At 34.5% G+C, this 20,819-nt stretch overlaps 1 protein-coding gene across 3 annotated transcripts in view; it reads left to right on the top strand.

Moving 5' to 3' along the window:
* The window catches only part of LOC110373263 (uncharacterized), a 38,682-nt gene that overhangs the window by 9,301 nt on the left and 8,562 nt on the right, over positions 1 to 20,819 (top strand). Inside the window, exon 2 of one of the 3 annotated variants that reach the window (XM_049841236.2) lies at positions 2,893 to 2,935. Coding sequence is in view for 2 of the 3 variants with exons in the window: in XM_064039401.1 (XP_063895471.1) it covers positions 10,943 to 10,950 (8 nt within the window). In the remaining variant the exon portion in view is untranslated. Of the gene's footprint in view, positions 1 to 2,892; positions 2,936 to 10,805; positions 10,951 to 20,819 lie in introns of those variants that run through there. The other 2 variants (XM_064039401.1, XM_064039400.1) reach the window with 2 other exon arrangements.

The following is a 20,819-nucleotide window of genomic DNA, read 5'->3' as shown; positions in this document are numbered from 1 at the left end:
CTTACTTTACATACAATCACCGCATTAAAATACTCATTATAACTGCCTTGTCAGTGAAATGTACTGATTCGGTGAGCTTAGGAAATGTTAGGTAGGGCCGTTTTTTTTTTTTCGACGACCTCGTTGGCGCAATGGTCACCCTGGTAGACTGCCGAACTTTGGTCCCGGGCTCGATTCCCGGTGGTACGGTCGATATTTGTGTGATGAGCATGCTTGTTGACTGTGGTCTAGGTCTCATAATATGTTCCTATTTATATAAGTTACGTATATGTAGTTCATCTGTTTCGTTAGCACCCATAACACAAGTTAATAAATAGCGCACCATGGGGCTAACCGACCGTGTGTGAAGGTGTCGCCATATTTTATTTGCAAAAACCAATGATTATACAATCTAAATACCGGCTTTTATTTTCTTCAAATTAATTTAGCGTAAGATGGTTAAATAATAAATCACACATAAGATAGAGTAAATATTTATTCAAATACTAGAAAGTACTGGTAAGGAAAAGGCGTTGGTCCGATGTACTCGATATGAAGATTATGTGTTGCACAAGGTTTTGTGTTTGCTTATTGCATAAACTTTTACATTTGCCAATTTGTATTGAGATAATCAATTAGCAAGATTTTCGTCACTATAATATTTACCTTTCATTAAAAAAAATAAGCTCTATGCCCCTTTTGAAAGACTAAACTGTGTGTCTAATCCATAGCTACTTACTAATATAAAAAAGAGAAAACTACTGAAAAGATTTTAATACTAAATTTTTTCACTGTTGGAAAGCTAGACACTCTTTCCGAATAACATAGGCTATAAATGTTATCCCGGTACGTGCACTGGTTCCAACGGGATGCGAGTGAAACCAAGGGAAAACAGCTAGAAACTAATGAATAGCACTATGTTTAAACCGTTTAAGGAGACCCAAGAATACCATTCACTCTTCAAAATAAGCCAAAACACATCCCGAACGACAAGCCTTCCATTTGCAATAGAGAGGAGCAATTCTGCAATAACATGTTAACCAATAAATTCTTCAAGCAACATCTTACCAAGAAACAATTAGTTGATTTGCTATAATTACAACTATTACACGAACCAGGTCAATACGCCTTACAAATAGATTGTCTGCTCTGCTCGTACGCAGACTTCTGCGCATTTTCTGCGCTAAATCATCGTGAAATATGCTCGCATGGACATTTCAACCACGCTAATGGTTTGTGAAACGGTAAACTGTACACTTGATCATCTTTAATGATCTAAATCGATATATTAGCGGTTAACTTCGGTTTATCTGGGTTTTATTGATTATGGCCATGTTTATCTGGAAATTACTGCTTATTTGCTGTGTATGCCGTGAAAATGGTAATACCATAGACAAACCAAAGGGGGACGGGGGAATGAAATAAAGGTAGATTTTATAAGTTTTTTGTGGGTTAGCACTTTTAAAAATCAAATTCCATCATGTAATCATAATTAAAGAAATACCTACACCAAAAAAAGGGTACACCTACATAACGTACACAGTTACTCGTAGAATGTACTAATTAACAAATATCTAGGTTCACGTATTAACTTGATTAGTTGTCAGTTCTACGAATCTGCGGTACCTCCCACCATAAATGAACCACATAATAACTGTTAGTTAACAGCAAGAAAAGTTAAGTTCTCATAACACAAATCATAGAGTTCTATCCTATTTCTTGTTGTCTATGGTTCTAGGCCATCAGTCAGCTGTCAGACTCCAACTGATAAAGACGTGCCGATAAATCATGACGTATTTGTCCCGATTTACAATCAAAGTCCATTAATTTACAACTGAGAAAAATTGTGGTAAAAAAACGAGTAGAATAGTCTTACTTTCTACTGGGAACATATTTCATAGTGGTTGTTATCATTGTAAATTCATAATGCTTTTGAATTATCATTTAATTGGTATTAATTGGTCTTTTTTGTGCTCTATTAAAGTTGATTGTGTTGTGGATAATCAAAGATTTTTTATCACTAGCTTTAGCATATCTTTTTTACACTTTTGGAGTGTCAAATGGGATAAGGCGATTATCACACTGCCCCGCATGATGCAGCGTAGTGCGTGGATGCGTTTTTTTCCGTTGTATGGAAATATCTCCGTTTGTATGGAAAACACGCATAGTCCAACACACTGAAAATGCATCCACGCGCGTTCATGCGGATCACGCACATACATGCGGAGAAACACGCACCCCCGCGCGTAGGTGCGGGGCGAAACGCAAGGTATGGCACACTGATCCCGCAGTGACGCGCGTGATTTTGAATGGGCGTGACGTGTATATTTGAAAATGGAAGCCGCCGTGCGTGAATTTACAAAACGCACCTACGCGCGTGAGTGCGCGAAAAACCCGCACGATGATGCAGATCTGCACTCCCGCAGGAACGCGCGTAGGTGCGTCGACACGCAAGATGCAGCGTGATGCGGGGCAGTGTGAAGATCACCTAATTAATTTGTTTCTTACTTTGAAGATGTTCACTGTGAGTTTATTTGTATAATTACCATTCCAAGCACTTAATATTGTGCGTGATTTCAATATAGAAAGAAAGAAAGAAGACAAGTATACATTTATTCACGCCGGCATGACACAGAGACTGGCAGCCGACTCCAACATACATAGTTGGGAAAAAGGCTCGGAAGATGATGATTACAGACATACAATACAAAAAAAAAATACAAACCTAAAACAAGAATAATACAAAGCTAGGAGAAGACATAGATTAGACATAGATATACATTCATTTGTTTAGACCGTCAGTTGTTATCCATTAAGTACTAAATAAATCTAATACCGGAATGAAATGTTACACTGTGTGCATTCTAGATGATTTATTACAAGACTAACCTAACCCTTTCATTTCCTCCACAGGTTGGAGAGACGTGATATCTGTTCCGGCAACAACGACGGACAAGTAAGTATTGAAATGGAACTTTATATAGAACCTCCATGTTTTTATTTAGATTTAAAAAAAGTCGGGATTTATAAACAAATAAATAAAAAATGTGTCAAATGTGAAAAAAACATCTTATTTTATTTATAAGGGCATCCAAAGTATTTTGCATAATGTAAAGGTAAAGCATCACTGTTGCGTAAAAAACAAGAAAATGAAGCTATTAAGTATGCAAAATATTATTTTAAAACTAGAAATCCCATAAATAATTCTCTTATTAGTTATCAATAATGTATTTAGGTCAATTAAAGTTGTTTTTTTTTAAATGACTATATGTACGTCACTCATTTTTACATAATTTATCTTACGTATTCACAATTTGGTAAAAGATGGACGCACAAAACAGCAAAATAAAATAACTGTTCATAATTTTACACGGTAGAGGAATTACTCAATAAAATAAGCTCCGTATATGGTACAATTTGTACGCTTTCTTAAGCATTTGCAATAAACTATACATTAGTATAGATAAAGTAGGTTATGATAGACTGTGATTAGTGGGCCGCGGCGAGAAGCTTTTATGGCATAATACATCATCAGCACAAAGTGTGAATAGATTAGGCCTCTGTTTAATGCGCATTCAGTTTCTTTTTAAAAACAAGAAATAGACGCCCGAATAAGAACTTTTTGTTATTAATTATTTACGGTTGACAACCTGTCTTACCTAGGTATTAGGTTGCCCGGGTTGAGGAGGTCAAGTCGCTTCTTGTAAAACACTGGTACTCAGCTGTGTCTGTTTCGACTGGAGCCGACCCCAACATAGTTGGGAAAAGGCTAGGCAGATGATGAGTAACTATTTTCAGCTATTCACATAAAAAAGTAATCAAAAAGAATGATATCAATGTAGTTTTCAATCGCTTTATTTTTGCAGAATCTCCCTTCAAATATGACAGTTATAACTATTCAGTTATGTGTGGTATGCCACTGAATTAGCATAGAGCCTTAACATTTTCTATTTTACGTTCTTTGACACACCGTTTCTCAATGTAGTCATTAAAATTTTATTAAAACAGTAGTGAGCTTTTTATTTCGTGTACACTGTGGGAACTTGTCCAGTGACTCATTAGAAAGTCATAGAATATATTTAAGTACTGCAAGTGGCAAGTGGCTGGTTATGTAATAAGTTTTGTTTATGAGGTTTCTAATAACTTGTGCTTTCTTTAACATTAGTGATTTGCATAGGGTTTTAGTGAAATCGTTTGCGTGGAAAATATTCATAAGTTTTCCGCGCGTGTGTAAAGTTTTTGCTTAAGTTAATTTTGGTATGCAAATGTTGTATTTCAGGAAAGTAGTGTAGTTTAATATACTGAACAATGTACTACAGGTATACCATATTAGGAGTAAATTTCGCTGTAAAGTGAACTTTAATTGTTTATTGCAATGATTACTTACTGTCACCGTTCGGAATAACCCGTTTTTGTACTAACCAGGTAATAGAATATTGGTTATTTTCCTTAAAACAAAATTAATTATTAAATGCCTGTTCTCGTAATACCAGTTGCATAATTATATGTTTTCGGTATTCCCGGGTCGTTCCCTTTTGGGTATGATGAGTATTTCTCATTCAATCGAAATTACCCAGGAAAACAGGTTAGCGTTATTTAAATGAGTCAACCCTTCACTTTGTATATAATATGCAAAAATATGGTTGTTTGACTAAGTTACTAAAAATGCACTGATTATTGTCAAATCACGTCAAAAAGTAAAGAAGGTATATTTCTTAAAAGGACATTGGGCAGATTGGTATACCCCACCAATAGCGATGTCATATATATCATTGGATAGGCCTTTTTATGTAGAACAACATTTACTATGACAGCTTTGCTGAAATGTTTGTCCGTTCTGAGATATAGATCAAAAACTGTGCAAAAGTTAAACTAAAGTTAACTTAATAATCTATTGATATCTCAAGTTTTTAGAGGAAAAACTAAGTTGAAATAAGTGTAAGTCTCCTGAGTCCTACCTGCTGTACCCGTTAGGGTCCATAATTGTTACTATTATTTTGCATTTGAGTTTTTTTTTTTTTTAGAGAAAAAGACCTATCCATCGATATGCATGACTTTGTTATTGGTGGGGTCTGTTGTTATGCCCAATATGAAGTTAGTACAGTATAAGGTTCAAATGCAAAATAATAGTAACAATTATGGACCCTAACGGGTACAGCAGGTAGGACTCAGGAGACTTACACTTATTTCAACTTAGTTCTTCCTCTAAAAACTTGAGATATCAATAGATTATTAAGTTAACTTTAGTTTAACTTTTGCACAGTTTTTGATCTATATCTCAGAACGGACAAACATTTCAGCAAAGCTGTCATAGTAAATGTTGTTCTACATAAAAAGGCCTATCCAATGATATATATGACATCGCTATTGGTGGGGTATACCAGGTCCCATATATTTGTGCCCATTGTCCTTTCTTTGAGAAATGGAATGTTAAGGCGACATTTCTAATTATATTTTTAGCTATCGAATTAATATTATCGTATATACGACAATAATCTTAGTACGTAGGCACTAAGCCGGACGCTAGGACATAATTATTCTTAATGGGGGATTATCATTAGTCTTATATCTACTTAATTTACATATTTATCTTCATTCATTTACAGATTATTATTTATTTTTATTACAACAATGATTTTTGTTACACACAATTAAAAAATGATCTCGAATTTAAGTACTCTTAAACTTCGAAATTAAAATAAATCAAAACAAGTATAAATTAAGATTACCTACATTATTATATCTTGAAGAATTTTTATTAATGTTTTTGTTGTTAAGTAACATGGGAGCCGGGAACTGGTTTGTTTAATTTTGGATCGACATTGACCTTAGTACTTACAAGGTTATAAAGGAAACCGTCAATTACAGGTTTTGAAGAATAAGTAATGCTTTAAAAATATTACTTATATTCAAGTGATAAAACAATGTTTTACAATTGAAGATTCTTTCGAAATAAAGTCGCCATTTGGTTTGGCCAGTTTGGTTAGAACGTATGTGAACTAGATTCCATTTTCAAACCTTGAAAAAGATATCAGAACTTCATTGATTAACACCAAAACGGCCAGTATCTCATTCAACACTAAGATGCTAACTATTCGATTTTCAAAGTATGCTAAATGAGTCACTATACCTGGTGAACTTTAGTTCCGAGACAAGAGCGTTCTCGGAACAAATCTGACATTCTCGACCACCTTACTTTATGAATGGGCCGCGTCATCGGTGACTCATTACAACTTTTACGTTCAATCTTTTTTTTTGCGATTTTGAATCTGGAACTCGTTCTTCAAGAAGTTTGAGGTAGGTATCATTTTGAGAGGCACAATAATTTAGTGTTGCTCATCGGCTTAAGCAACCTGTTTAGTGGTGTACCGGATCTTCTAAATACTAAAATGTGATAAAACTTAGGACCATAAAAATTAAGATACATTCCAATGCATCTTGTAATTCTCCGAGGATACTCCCTATTTCCATCGAGAAAAACGAGTATGGCAACAGCGCTTCCTAGCTAATCAAATTCTCCCAAAATTTAATTAACAACATTATTAAGTTTACTCTATTATACACCACATTGAATAGGTTCTCATTTAAATGCTAAATTAACCGGATGGGTTACAATCTGTCACAATACAAGTCTGTCATTCTTTGAATCTGGGCCATTGTGTGGTTTACTGGCATAAAATGATTGTGCTAGTATGACAGTGTATAATGTGACAATACTAGAGCAACTGTGATGGTAATGTGGCCACTGACAGGCCACTGAATTTTAGCTGCTGTACCCAATTTGAATCTAGGAGTTATGGTGGGCACCATTACTAAGAAAGATGGAAGATCCTTACCTATATCATAAATGCGAAAGTAACTCTGCCTGTCGCACTTTCACGCCAAAACGACTGAATCAATTTAAATTACATGGGTACATAATATACATAGTCTAACTAAAGCCTGCTTTCATCCGGGTGCGAGAAGTAGGAAAAAAACTTGAACTTGCCTGGTAAGCTAATATAACGCCAAGAGATTCGTAGATTTCGGGGAATAGGATTCATGATTTGCGACGCTAAAACTGTTGAAATTACATCAAGTGAGCTTGTTTATCTTGCTTTTAAGAAATTAAGCAAACAGATGTTTCTTAAAAAAGTTTTACAACGTAAACTGAACTTGATAGGGCTATAAACTTTAAACTCTTTGACTTTACGGAAATACGTCGAAAACTGTGTCGTATTTCAAGCTGTAGCATAAAAAGCTCTTAAAAAGTGAGAATATAAATAAATTCGGTTAGTGAAATTATCTATCCCTTGTAGAAGAAAGTAAATAAGAAGGGACACTCAATAAAAATGATGAAGGTAATCAACGTGACCACAATCACTGAAGCGAAACAAAAAACATTAGCACGTTAACACATAAAAACAAACAAACAACAGAAGAAACAAATACAAACAATAAGAACATGGCCGATAGATTTTCTCTCTAATATATAAATAATGATAGTTTGATCACCGGAGGTGTCAACCCGAAGCAGGAAACGACAATTGGTATTCAATATAGGAATGTGAATATATTTGTAAGTACGTGAAAACTTTCATTCCTCTGAGGGATCGGCTTGTTTGTTTTAAACTGACTAATAGCGTAATAGAGATATCATGACTCAGTAGAATTAGATTTAATGATGGTTTTTCAACGCTGTACGAAGTTAATGTCCCTAAAGCGAGACGGGGTGAATGAACTCAAAAACTGAACTAAAAACCTCATTCTTGATTCTCGAAAGGTCGTAGTTGTCATTAGTTTGGAGGAATTATATCTAGTGTAGTACAGAGAAAATAAGAACGTGAAGTCTTAGTCAAGATAAAAAATGTTCTGCCGGGACTACGGGCTTGTTCGAAAGTATCACCGCAGCTCTGGTAGGTACACAAATGGCTCCAGATGGAACATGGTGGGTTTTGGTCAGTAAGTGTCTGAAACTGTCACGCCGAGAGCCTTGTTTGATGATCCCACCAAAAAATGTTACAAACAATGTCGGTAGGATACCCAATCATTGAATTAAGAGTTAGGATGCCAAAATTCATATAGAAGCATTATGGGACCCAAATAAACAAAGGAAGTTCAAACTGCAACATAATTATGGACTTGTAGACACAATAAACGTTACACCTTCGCCTTAGATTTAGTATAAGTGGTCACGGGTGTTGTAGCTGTCAGTTTGTCACGTTGCTAACCTCAAAGTGTCATGATCATTTCTTGTCAATACTTGGGCTGTCACGACTCCTGTTGCATGCGTTGCATAATTAAAGAAGTTGCTTCTATGTTAATTGCCATCAGAAATGGTGGTAACTGCACCTATTCTCTTTGTACGTGCAGTTTTGGGTAAAGACCCCAAACTGCAGGATGATGTAGCTCAAACACAAAGCTGTTTTCATTTTGAATTCACTTGGATTTAAAGGATAATTAGGGTGTTCTTAACATGTTCTTCGTCTATACTGTTGCTTTATATCTTTAGCTACTCTATCTTCGATCGAATAGAAAACAATCATTACATAGTCTCCTCGTTCCATTCACTACCAGAAACAGATCTTTATTCATCAGCTGATTATCGCTCAACTCACGCTCGATCTTCGGTAAGGGTTCGCAAAAACATCTTTCTATAGTTTTCTTACTTACATAAGTCACGAAATACGCACCCACGGCATGGTATTGTTCAATTGTTTGATTATTATTACGTAATAGTGCCGTATATATCGATAAAGTAATGAAGCTATTCGATAATCATTCTCGGTAATAGATCACGCAATGGACGGGTATTTAAGAAATTCTATCACGAGTAAAGATAATGATCAAGTTTAGTGCGTTCATTTGCATGTCTAAACCTGATTTGTTTAATTGTGATAGCATGTAATTTTTTGTTTTTATGTCTAGTAGTTTTAATTGGCGGTTAAATGGTTGATGCGTGTAGTATTCCGTAACGATATTGCAAGTACGCTTCATTTGTTTTTGCACTTCATGACTTGAACTGAAACCATTAGTCTGGCCTTACCAACTCAGTTAAAAGTAATGACATAGTTATTAGGGCTCAGGGCATATTTTTTTCTTTTCAAGTGATTGTTTCGGAAAAATGACAGATCCTAAAAGGAAACTTCTATGTTTGCCTACGAGCCTTTGACAATCAAGTTCTTTTATAGACACCAATGCTTAGTACCTAATTGTTCTTGAAGTACAACACATAGGTACCATAAAAGTAACACCTTAACACCTTTTGCACCCTTGAGAACCACTAATGACTAGAACAGAACCGCAGTGACTTCCTCGTATGCTACTCGAGTACTTGTAACAATACCTACAAGTTGATACGTAACGCGGTGGCACATCCAAACTACGTGATTCGACTCCACACTGACTCATCGGGAATCCAAGATGGCCGCCTGTCCTTTTCGAATGCGTGTTTAGTTTTAGCGAAGTACTGTTACAATAGAAGTTTTGTTTACGGTTAGATTGTTTTTGGGTTTGAATGGCTCAAAATAATGAATAATGTAGATTTTTTATTATGTCAAGAAGGCTAGATATAATGGAGTCTCTTATCAAAGACCTCTCTTCTCTAGCCACTTTCTATGATTTTTCCTGTGCTAGGAAAGTTGAAAGATATGACACAAAATTTCCATAGTTATATGTACTTTAAAAACCTAATCCCTTTGTTCAAATTCGTCATAAGGTTATACAACCTTTTTCAACAATACAAAGACAAATTCGTACCACAGACTGCAGAGGATAAAGGCTAATCGAGCTGACCAATCAAGTGGGGTCATTCGTCTACTATTTTAAGAAGTGACAATAAACTAATGACTGTTCCTTTGTTTTCTTAACAAAATGGCGTCACAGATGGCCTGGTGTCACGGCTAGGTAGCTTTGACCAATCAAATGGCTAATTGCCTTTAGTATACTCAAAAGAGTTTTATAATTTGGATTTTTTTTCCAAGTTTTGGTATTTTGTTGACAGTTTTAATTACTACTAAGTTCATCCTCCGAGCCTTTTTCCCAAACTATGTATGTTGGGGTCGGCTTCCAGTCCAACCGGATTCAGCTGAGTACCAGTGCTTTACAAGAAGCGACTGCCTATCTGACCTCCTCAACCCAGTTACCCGGGCAACCCGATACTCCTTGGTTAGACTGAATTACTACTAAGTTATACATACATACAAAATTATTTACTAATGTCATTTACAAGGAAAATTCTTAGGTATTTATGCGATAATGTTTATTTATGGTAACCAATACGACTTGCGCGTTATGTTATTATAAATGATTCATGCCTTTGTCATTTCGGTCTGTGCTACCCAAATGTAACTCAAATATACAATACCTAGGTGAAAAGACGTTGTCTTCTGACAAAAAAAAATCCTGACAAAAAATCCGTCCTTAGTAGGCGTCTTTTAGGGAATAACCCGAAATTAAGATGACGACTTTTATAAACTTAAAAAATAATATATATATTGATAACTTAAAAAACAATGGGCTTAACGTGAGTAATGGATGAATGACGTCACTTGTCATGTCGGCTGCGAGTCTAGTCTTTAATACGCCATTTTTTGTGAAACCAAGCGCTCACATTATCAAGTACTTATCCAAGATACGCGAGCTATGTCAAGGCATTTATCCCAGCTACAATTCCTAAGATAAATTGCCTAGGCAAGCCTTATTCTAGTTAATATTCCTCTCACGTCAGCAGCTTGGCTGCAGGTGATCTTTACCACACTCCAGTTGCCGCATTCCATCCGATATGAATCGATTTAATTACTATTGTGTTACTTGCTCACTCGGTTTTGCTACTCGATTGCTATTTATGTCATTAATCGATTCTTAGACGTTAATAGTGCCAGTAAGACGAGGAAATTAAGACTGAGAAATGGTGCTTCTGTGTGCAGTTTAAAAGTCTTATGTGCCAGTGTATATTTGTGACCAGTTCATACAATGAGGTTCTATGCTTTGGTACGGAACCTTTGTATTAATTAATGCATTGTTAGCTATCGGTTAATTGAGAAAAACGGCTTCAATATCTAGACAATAAAAGAAAAACTGTGCATGCAATATTATGCGTAGTTGATTACAATATGTCAACCGTCGGTTTGCTGATAGTTATTTGTAATCGCACCTTGCGATAGGCGTCCCTACCTTATAGCGATTAGATAAACGAGATGTTTTTATCAATGATGAGAAGTTTTGTAATTCTTTAGTACATTTATTGGTTCTAAAGTATTTTCGTGGACAAGGCTAAAATTATAGCCTTTGTATTTTATTTACGAAATTCTCTTCGTAATCTTTCATTTGTTTTATTATTCAAAAGCTACACATTGAAACGTTCTGGCGTTTGTTTTCAGAACGTGCCAGCCCCGTTCAAAAACTATGACGGAGGACAATAATTTTTGGTAGACTTGTATTCTAAAATACCATAGACAATACAGATAGGCAAATACAGATGGTTCTAGAAACCCGTTCTTGGAATCAAAAGATCGTTAATAATGCAATATTTCTTTAGAATTCACTTGTAATGTGTCGGACGATATCTTCAGCGAAATTCAGTTTTGTTTTACAATTCGTCGCAACACAAACAAGTGACGTTTGTAATAATCATTCTCTCAAGAATGTGAGTGACACTTCTTTAACCGTCAACGTAAAAAGAGGAGTGTTATGAGTTTGACCGCAAGATATTACTGGTCTTACTACAAAAACTTAAACATGTGTCTAAGACTTGTCTAAAAAAATTGTGTCTGCAAAATGGACCTTATTTCAACGTCATAATCTGTAATTTTTTTAGTTAAGTCTTAAACTGACGTTTAAAAGTTTTTGTAAGACGGTATGTGTCTGCCTTTCTGACACATGACACGATTTGGATGCAGTTTTTTTTTAACTGTTTTTCCAGTGAGTCTGGACTTAAACTCCACATAGGTATCATAGTTTCAGAACTGAGCAAGGGGAAATTTTTTGGAGGCTTAAATTTAAATTTTTTGAGGCACGGAATCAGGTCTCAGAATCTTTCTCAGTTACCCATTAAACAACATATAATCCACCATGAACGTGTATCAGTGCAGTATAAGCTTAGAAAAGTGTGACACCGCCATTTTCCAGTTGTAGAGGAAGTTGTAAGTGGGCCTGACCATGTCATTTATGGCACTCAAGTTGACCACTTATTAATCACTGCCGGATGCTCAAAATTATCTTAATATTTGAGTACTCGATTAACGAAATAACCATGTAGTTAAATAAATATGTTTGCACTTGTATGTAGGTACTTGTGTCAAAAAATAAGTACCTATGTCAATTTCTTGCAAAAACTTATCCATCCAAAATTCCTTGAAGAAAGAAAACATAATTATTTAGAAGGTCTTCTTCTTCTCCAAAAATGGCTGTATAAATAATTACTTAATATCTCTCTATATGTTTTAATTACCACTACTCTTTCAAGACTTATCTTCAGTGAATGTTTAATAGTAAGTACCTAAGGATAATTTTATTTATGCAGAGAGTTCCTGACCTTAAGCACGCATAAAACTAAATATAACGATCCCAGGATTAATAGCTATTTCTAATTGAAAATACTTACCAGAGAACAGTTAACTTACTGCAACAAAGAAACTACAATTAGAAATACTTATTTAAATGCCCTATAAGGAAAATTGATAATAGCTACTAAACACTTCAATACATATTTAGAAACTATTTAAAATTCCATAGGTACATTTATTTTCCTATCAAAGATAGAAAAAAGTTCCTCTTTTTTTCTATTAAGGCCCCATTGCACCGCGGCTGTCATTTGAAATGAAACTAGGTGCGACCGCTTAAACTACTAGATTTGTGTATATTTCTTTCATATAATAAAAACTATAAGGAAATAATTAAATGAATTCTGACCAAGTCCTAGACTACAAGACAGCCAATTTTCTGCATAACTTTTACATGATTCAACAATGTATCCCCATTAAGGAAAAAGTTTTAAATACCTACGGATTTTTTTATTGAACCATTTAGTTTTATCCCCACCATTTAGTTCAATTTTTCAAAACTATTTTTATTTTCTGCAAAAATATTGGGACAGACATACATAGTATAAAAAACTTAAAAGCTGGCAGTACCGTACAACGTTGCCTTAAGAAACATTTTCTAATTATGGGATTGTGAAGAAAATCGTGCACGTGTAAAGCATTCCAGCATGGTGATTAAGCCTCCCATTTTGGAAGAACTTGGACAAAGAGCATTCCTAGCGTTTACCAGAGACAGATGTATGGGAACTCCTTACACGAACCTCCCATTTGTCTTATTTACATTAAATGCAATTAAATAGGCTTTGATGATGTCGAAAAAAACCTTTGTTGTTTGTTTGTTTTGATTTTTTATGAATGGTGTTGTATTTTCGTTAGCCTGATGCATCATCAATGATAGGTACGTAATCAAAATATTTGTGTTTATTTATGAAATCACCTGTCAGTGACAACGTGTGCTTATACTGCTAATATATTTATAGAAGAACATTTTAATATCCAGCTGCATATATTTTAATCCAAAAATGCGTTATAAGTTGCAGCCTTTACCCATTACTACCATACATGCGCACGCGACGCCACAAACAAATAGCTTTACATTATTTAAAACAGCATTTTAGAATACGTTCTAAAGTTGAAAAAAATTCAAACGGTCATAGCGAATATAAGGCTAGCCATACACGGCAAGACATCTGCCTTGAAGTAAATGGTTAATTGCAGTAATTCGCAGCTGCCCAGCCGTTAAAGCTAAATGTCAAACCTTTAATCAATTCATTGCCAAGAACAAACGACAAGGTCGGCCCGTTTATCCTGATTAACTTCCAACGGATATGAGTAATGTATTAACTTTGTTGTATCATCTTACCACCGATATTGACAATGGCTGACTAGTTAGCACGTTAGTCATGCAACTTACAGGTTATGGACATTAGTGACGTAACAAAGAGCTAAACCTTCTTAACATTTTCTGAGCATAAATCAACCATAGAGTTCAAATGAACTCATTAAAAAAACAACCCCTACTTTCATACTCGACTGACTTAAAAAAAGAACACAAATTAAAAAGAAATTAACCACTGGCACGTGGCTGTTTTTTAAAAGCAAAGGTATGGAACGTTATCAGCCATATGCCACCTACGCGTGGCTTACACACCTCCCTTCGTTCAACCGACCGTGTCTCGCTCGTGCTGATACAAACCTTTTTACAGACCAGACCATCGTTCTTTTTTTTATTTATTTAAAATTCTGCTAAACGAGGTATATGCCCGCCAATTCCTGGAGAAAAACTGCGTTGATGTGAATATTAAATGGTTTGGAATGCATTTGAAATATTAAATAGGTTTTATACATTCGCATGGTAAAATCAGATACTAGGATGTTAGAATGGATTTTCTATTGATTTGCATACTAAAACAAGGTGAACAACATTGTCGTGTGATAGTACTGAACTGCCTTCACCAACAGCTATATTAATATGTCTGCATTTTTTAACCTTACAATCATTTTTTTCATTGATTCTGAGTCCCTCAAACTGAATGCTCTCCAGTTTGTTCAATTATAAAATCTGCCATTCACTGTCGCTTTCGACCCCATAACAATTCCATAGATACTTTCTATCGCTTTTTTTTCGGCTAAGGGTACGGAAGTCCCGTCTTCATACAGTATCGAGTTAGGAGCAGATGTCTTTGGAACGGTAAGCAACCGTTTGGGGTACCCCTTAGTAATGGGCCGATACCCTAATCTTATACAGGGTGCTTCACATCAAAATATATTTACAAAAAAAAAATACATTTTTAAATATTAAAAAAAACGTCAATAAATAAAATCAACAATATTTCTTTATTTATTTAAGTATTGATTAACTTTTAAAAAGTTTCGTAATGAAAAAACTAGAAGTCATTAATAAAAGAATGTCATATTAAACGCAACAGCTATGCTAATTAATTTGTGACAACTAATATTGCGAGAACAGTCGCTCACTCTTGATTGCGCAAGCTTCGAACAATAGCAAATCATATACTGAAAATATATTATAATGTCACACGCCTGTAAAACGTCGATTTGTTCTAGCTAACAATATCACAGTATAATTTATCACTTAATAGATAGCAGGTTGCTTGTTACGTTTCAAAACTAACTGATTTACATATAAACTGTTTGCTAATGGGCAGGCATGTTGCTTTAATCTTAGCCAGAAAATCTATTGGTAAATTAATTACGATAGATTCGCGTGACCAGAGGGCTGGCTTATTCTTTGGACAAGGAATTATCATTGCCATTCAACGTGGCAATGCAGCCAGTCTTCTGGGCACGTTTCCGGAGGACAGTTTAATACTTCGACGCCTGATCGATTTCTTTTATATACTTATGTTCTTATATTTTGTATTTTATTTTTAATATTGTATACAGATACGTCGTTTAAGTTTGTTTATATAGTGTGTACATATTTACTTGTCGTTAATAAATAATTTAGGTAATAAAAAAAATACGATAAATATAGTAGATGGGACTTGAACATTTAGTACTGTCACTGTGGCACATTTTACTAGTTCGTCAGCGTCCTTGTAAATAACCAGTTCCTGATACGGTACGGTAAAAAATACAGTAACTTTGCGGTAATGCTTTTACTTTTCAGGTTAATAGACGTAAAAAAAGCTTTTACAGTACCAGTATTCTGATATATTGTCGTCATTTTACTTTTTTGATCTAGTTTGGAGCGGTTTTCTTTTTCAGTTCTCAATAATAATTTATATCAAGCTTTGAATAAGCTGATCCTAAGTCTCAAATACTACGGATTCCATTATGTCACTAAGCTAATCGAGTTATTTGACCATGAAATTATTTAACAAGTTACTAGGTAGGCACATAATTTGATACAGCATTAAGTATTAATTGACTTAATTAGTGTCGTAAATCCAGTTCATGATTCATAATAACAAATACTTGAACAAATTCGACTAAAATTCTAATTAAACATTGGTTTAATTTATTTAGTCAAGTGTCAATTGGATATTTATCACTACTTGTAGAACCACGATTCACTAACGTAAAGTTATGATATGATTTATTAGACACAAGTATTTAATTTGCAACAGTAATATTTAATTTATAACATAGTTTAACGTTAATATTCCCTTATATTTAGTAAAAAATGCAATAACCTATATTAAACACCCTATATATGGAGCGGGTTGCATCGTTTCCCGGCGCGGTACGGGCGCCATCGCGACCCTTGCGCACACGCACAAAAAGCGCCAACACCTGGCCGTAACCATAGAGATCAAATCACTACATGGAGTACACATATTATTATCTCAGTAAACACTACTCTAGACTTTAAGTTTTGAGATATAGAGTTCATTTTTCGTAAATGAAAACACTGGAAGAAGCTTACGCGATTATCGATCTTTCGTGTGAATTATAACGGTTTTCTTTTGTTGATATTTTGACAGGTGAGCGTTACAAAAACACCCATCAATCCAGTTTTACGTACATTGCATAATGGTAGCAGTTTTCATTCCATATAGTTTTTGTGTCAATGGACTTAATTGAATTAATGGTCGCCTATCGTGTTTCTAATCGAGACGCATTGTTTTTGTCCAATCGCTGCAATTAAATACCTGGCCATATTGCATCGAAGAGAATAATTTAAAAATAGAAATTGCGTCAACCGAATCACGTACACCAATAGGAGAGTTCCAAATTCCGTTATTGGTGCAAAAACCTGGCTGGTCGAATTCCCGTTCGATTTCAAATTTGGAGCGCGGGATAGGCCAGGGACGCGCATGCGCGTGCCATACTGCGCGGCAGAGCGTGGCGTATGGGAGCAGATGACACGCGACCGTTACACCAGGTGCACGTGCCAGCATATATTTCACAGCGGAATTTATGAGCTGTACACACAACGAGTGGGTGCGAAAGATAAGAGATGGGTACAACTCTTTAAGGGAGTAAACGCCTGTACCGAATTTCAACTAAGATTTGAGATTTTTGTAAATGCATTACGAATGCATGCTTCATAAAATAAAAAAATACAGGTGAAATCGTTGAATTCTCAGAAACAAGGTTACGATACAGATACACAGATCATTTGCTCAAATTGAATAGCGAGGTGTTTAGCATTCGAATGTTTTACATTCACCATCTCAAAAGCTATGACCTATCCTTGGCTTGGATTTGTAGAAAGGGACTTCATGTATTTCCCTGCTATAATAGAAGATGGCTGATTCAAAATCAAGAAAAATATAAGTAGATACAGTAAATCAGAGGAAAAAAAATCTTTTTCGATACAATTTTTTCCAACTGCAGAGATATATGAATGTATATCAGGCAGAAAGAGTAGGTATATATTTATCTGATCAGAATTAAACTAATCACCATGCGTTTTCAAGATTAAATTCTTGATCAAGATTTTATTAGAGATATAACGCATGCAGGCTTCAGGAATCAGAGCAAAGCTCGTTTAATAGATTAGTAACTAGTGCAGTATATATTAAAACAGTTAGCTACCACATTTTTATTATATCAGATTATGATTTTACGTTAAACCATTTTTTATTAATCGTTAAACGTCGTCGCGTGTAATGGAGCGCAGTCAATGCGCTACGGTAGATATGGTCAGTCATGCTTTCCCCTATCCGCGATCATTTCCACTTATAAATATTATATCAGTTTATACACAAAAAACGAAGATTCCTTACTTTTTGTAACTTCAAGTTACGTTTCGTTTTTAGCTACAACCTCCCGTTGATTCCAGTTTTTTTGTTTTACGCCGCGTTCCGTTTTTGTTTTCACGAAAAACAGTTATCTATGGTAATTTACCGTTTCGTTTTACGAAGAAAGTTGGTGAAGTGTTTCATTGATATTTATTGTTAAACAATGCAATTGCGGTAACAAATGCTAAAATGCAGTTATTGATGGGTAAATCAAATTGTAGAAAGTTTTATGTCCTCAATTTTACTCACAAGGTGCCACTGCAACTTTTAAATATTAGCTTTTGCCTCATATTGTAGACTAAAGAAAAACCTATCAAATACCAAAAAACCTTTCAATATATTCGCCCTTTAACACTCAATTAAAATATTCAAAGTCAATACCCATTGAAGTAATCAGCCATTGTTAGCGTTGAAGCGTATCAGTAAAAATGTAGGAAGCTGACAGACTATACATCGTGAAGGCTCAGTGATAAACACAAGGTTCCTGTAATGTAACCATGTAGGTCTTACTTATTTAGGTCAATTTATTGATAAAATTCAGTGTCAAACTGTATAGTGATTGTGTTTTGTTTGTTTGTTTGTTGATGAAAAACCGGTTATGTCAAGTTTTTGATAGCCTTTTTTTAAATAAAAACATGCTACTTTCATTAATAAAAATGCTTACTTGAATATAAAAATGAGTTTGCATCGCCCTGTATATGATAGTTCCACAAAAAGTATGGACATATTTGAACTTATGTGTTCGAGTAAAGCTTTGATTTTAAATCTAAACAAACCACGTAAATATTTAAAAAGTATACACATTTGTGACATACAGACCTATGCATGGCACACAGAGATAGTAAAATAAATTCGTTTTTCAACAATGTAGGCAGGATAGTCGTTATCCCGCATTTTTGTAAAGGACCGTATATTTTATGAATTAATAACATGTTGAAACTTTATTTTCTATTCTAGCCGAATAACATACGTAATTTATATTGTACATATGTATATGCAGGTTTTCCCCATTTCTTAGTTTTATGTAAAATTCGTGTTCAATGATATCATTTGCTGTTCATATTAAAGGAGAAAGTGGGTAAATAAATTAAACGCTCACTGTATTATGCATTTTTATTTATTGCAATATTTTCCTTAATGGCTCCTTAACAAAATTATTAAAATATGTTAGTTACTGCATCAAATTATTTGAATGATAGTGAAATCTAAAAATGACAAAACTTCAAATTACAACGCATAATAAAATGCGGAAACTTGTCTATAACTATTTTTTTAATATGTTCAAATAGGTATGTGAATCAGTGAAAAAAGGGTCGATTCTTCGCCTAATTGTCTACTTTTTACCTGAAGAATATGTTTGACGTTTTGACAACGTTCGTACAAAAATACATGTTAACTAATAATAATTAAGAAATCGGCCCTAAGTATTATGTAAATATTCATCCGTCTAACGACATAATCCTCATTGCAAAAGGTTATAATTGAAGCTATTAACAGCTTTGTATTAATTATGAGAGTTTCGACACTTCTTTTGCAACATATTAGAGGTTGTATGCTAAGTTTGAGAACCGCTGGTTAATTTATGACGCACTCTCATGTTTTAAAATGTCTTTGATTTGACATTTCTGTAATATACATTGCTGTGACTTTTTAAATCGAAAACTCTGCCAAATATTGATATACATGTTTGAATGTCATACTAAATTGGGTGTACCTAGTTTCTTGAATATAAAAATGGGCATTCATAAGATAACTTATAATGCTACCTTTTTCTTCAAACGAAGTTGGTATGCATACTGTTAAAATCATCAATATTTGTAGCTACAATCAAATCAATTATTTGTTTAAACCTGAGGAATGTATATGTAAACTGAATTGTTTGCATTTTAAACCAACTGTTTAAACAAAATATATCGGATAGCAATAATCAATTGCCATAATATCCGTCCTATAAGAAACATAAAATTTAAATATGGAATTTTAAACTCCGAACTTAGCACAGATTAAATAACTCTGTGATTGGTATTACCAGACTGAATAAACAATTAATTAATGGTAGGAAATTTGCATCTACCTGTGGAGCAGTAACTACCGTCAAGCTATGTGAAATAATGATCATTTTATGTAATACCTGGACCTTTGGACCTGGCTAGAAACTCGCTAAGCTTCCCATGTCAGTCGTTAATGTGTTTTAAGACTTGCTTACCATTGCTAATAATCTTGTTATAATTTACCACGCCATTTAATGGCTCAATTTTTTCCCATTTTCATAAAGAACTCTTAAGTCGAAAACACCTAAACTATGAGATTTATGCTAAGATCGTTTAAAGTATAAAAGCCACGCATTCCGAATTTAGCATAATAAATGACCAAACAGTGTGACATAATGATGTATTTAGTAGCATTCACAATTCACATGTCTTCAATTCTTCAATAAATCAAATGACTATCAATGAGTGAATACATAAAGTCATTGTCTGACTAACACCCGGTGTGTATAAGTATGCATGTATTTATTTAAACAAAGTGTAAAGTTATGTTCTAGTAGAGTAGGTAGCTAGTAGACCAATGAATCAGATAGTAAGTTGAGTCAGAAAACCGCAAACCGTGGCATACTTTACCCAACTGAGATGTTGGAAAATGTACATTAAGTTATCAACTATTTTATATTAAAATGGCAAACATGTTTTTCCACAGGGCTGTGTGGTTAAGTCCCTATATTTGTTCACCTCTATTATTGGTTTGCAATAACATAATTGCGATGATTTAAGCTATTTGAAGATTTACACACGAAAAACAATATTGTAAGAGTATTTATTGTAAGATTCATCGGACCGTACAAAATCTTAGAGTTATTTGTATGCGTATGGCGAATTGAAGGGGAGAAATCACAGTCGATGTGTGAACGCCCTTGCATTCTGTGCACAATAGCCTCTGCAACGGTTTTTAACATCTGCCGACCGGCCCTGGAGACTTTCGTGATATGCCACTATTATTATTATTTCAAAAGCACGTCATATCGCCTTGGACTCTGTTTTACCACTTTTTTCTTTTAGTATTGTCAGCAATCAACACAATAGGCGTACCAAATTCCCATGACTATCAA

This window comes from Helicoverpa armigera, chromosome 19 (assembly GCF_030705265.1).
Source record: "Helicoverpa armigera isolate CAAS_96S chromosome 19, ASM3070526v1, whole genome shotgun sequence".
Taxonomy (NCBI): domain Eukaryota; kingdom Metazoa; phylum Arthropoda; class Insecta; order Lepidoptera; family Noctuidae; genus Helicoverpa; species Helicoverpa armigera.
Note: the sequence above shows the minus strand (reverse complement) of the source record. Positions and strands in the feature narration are given on the sequence as shown.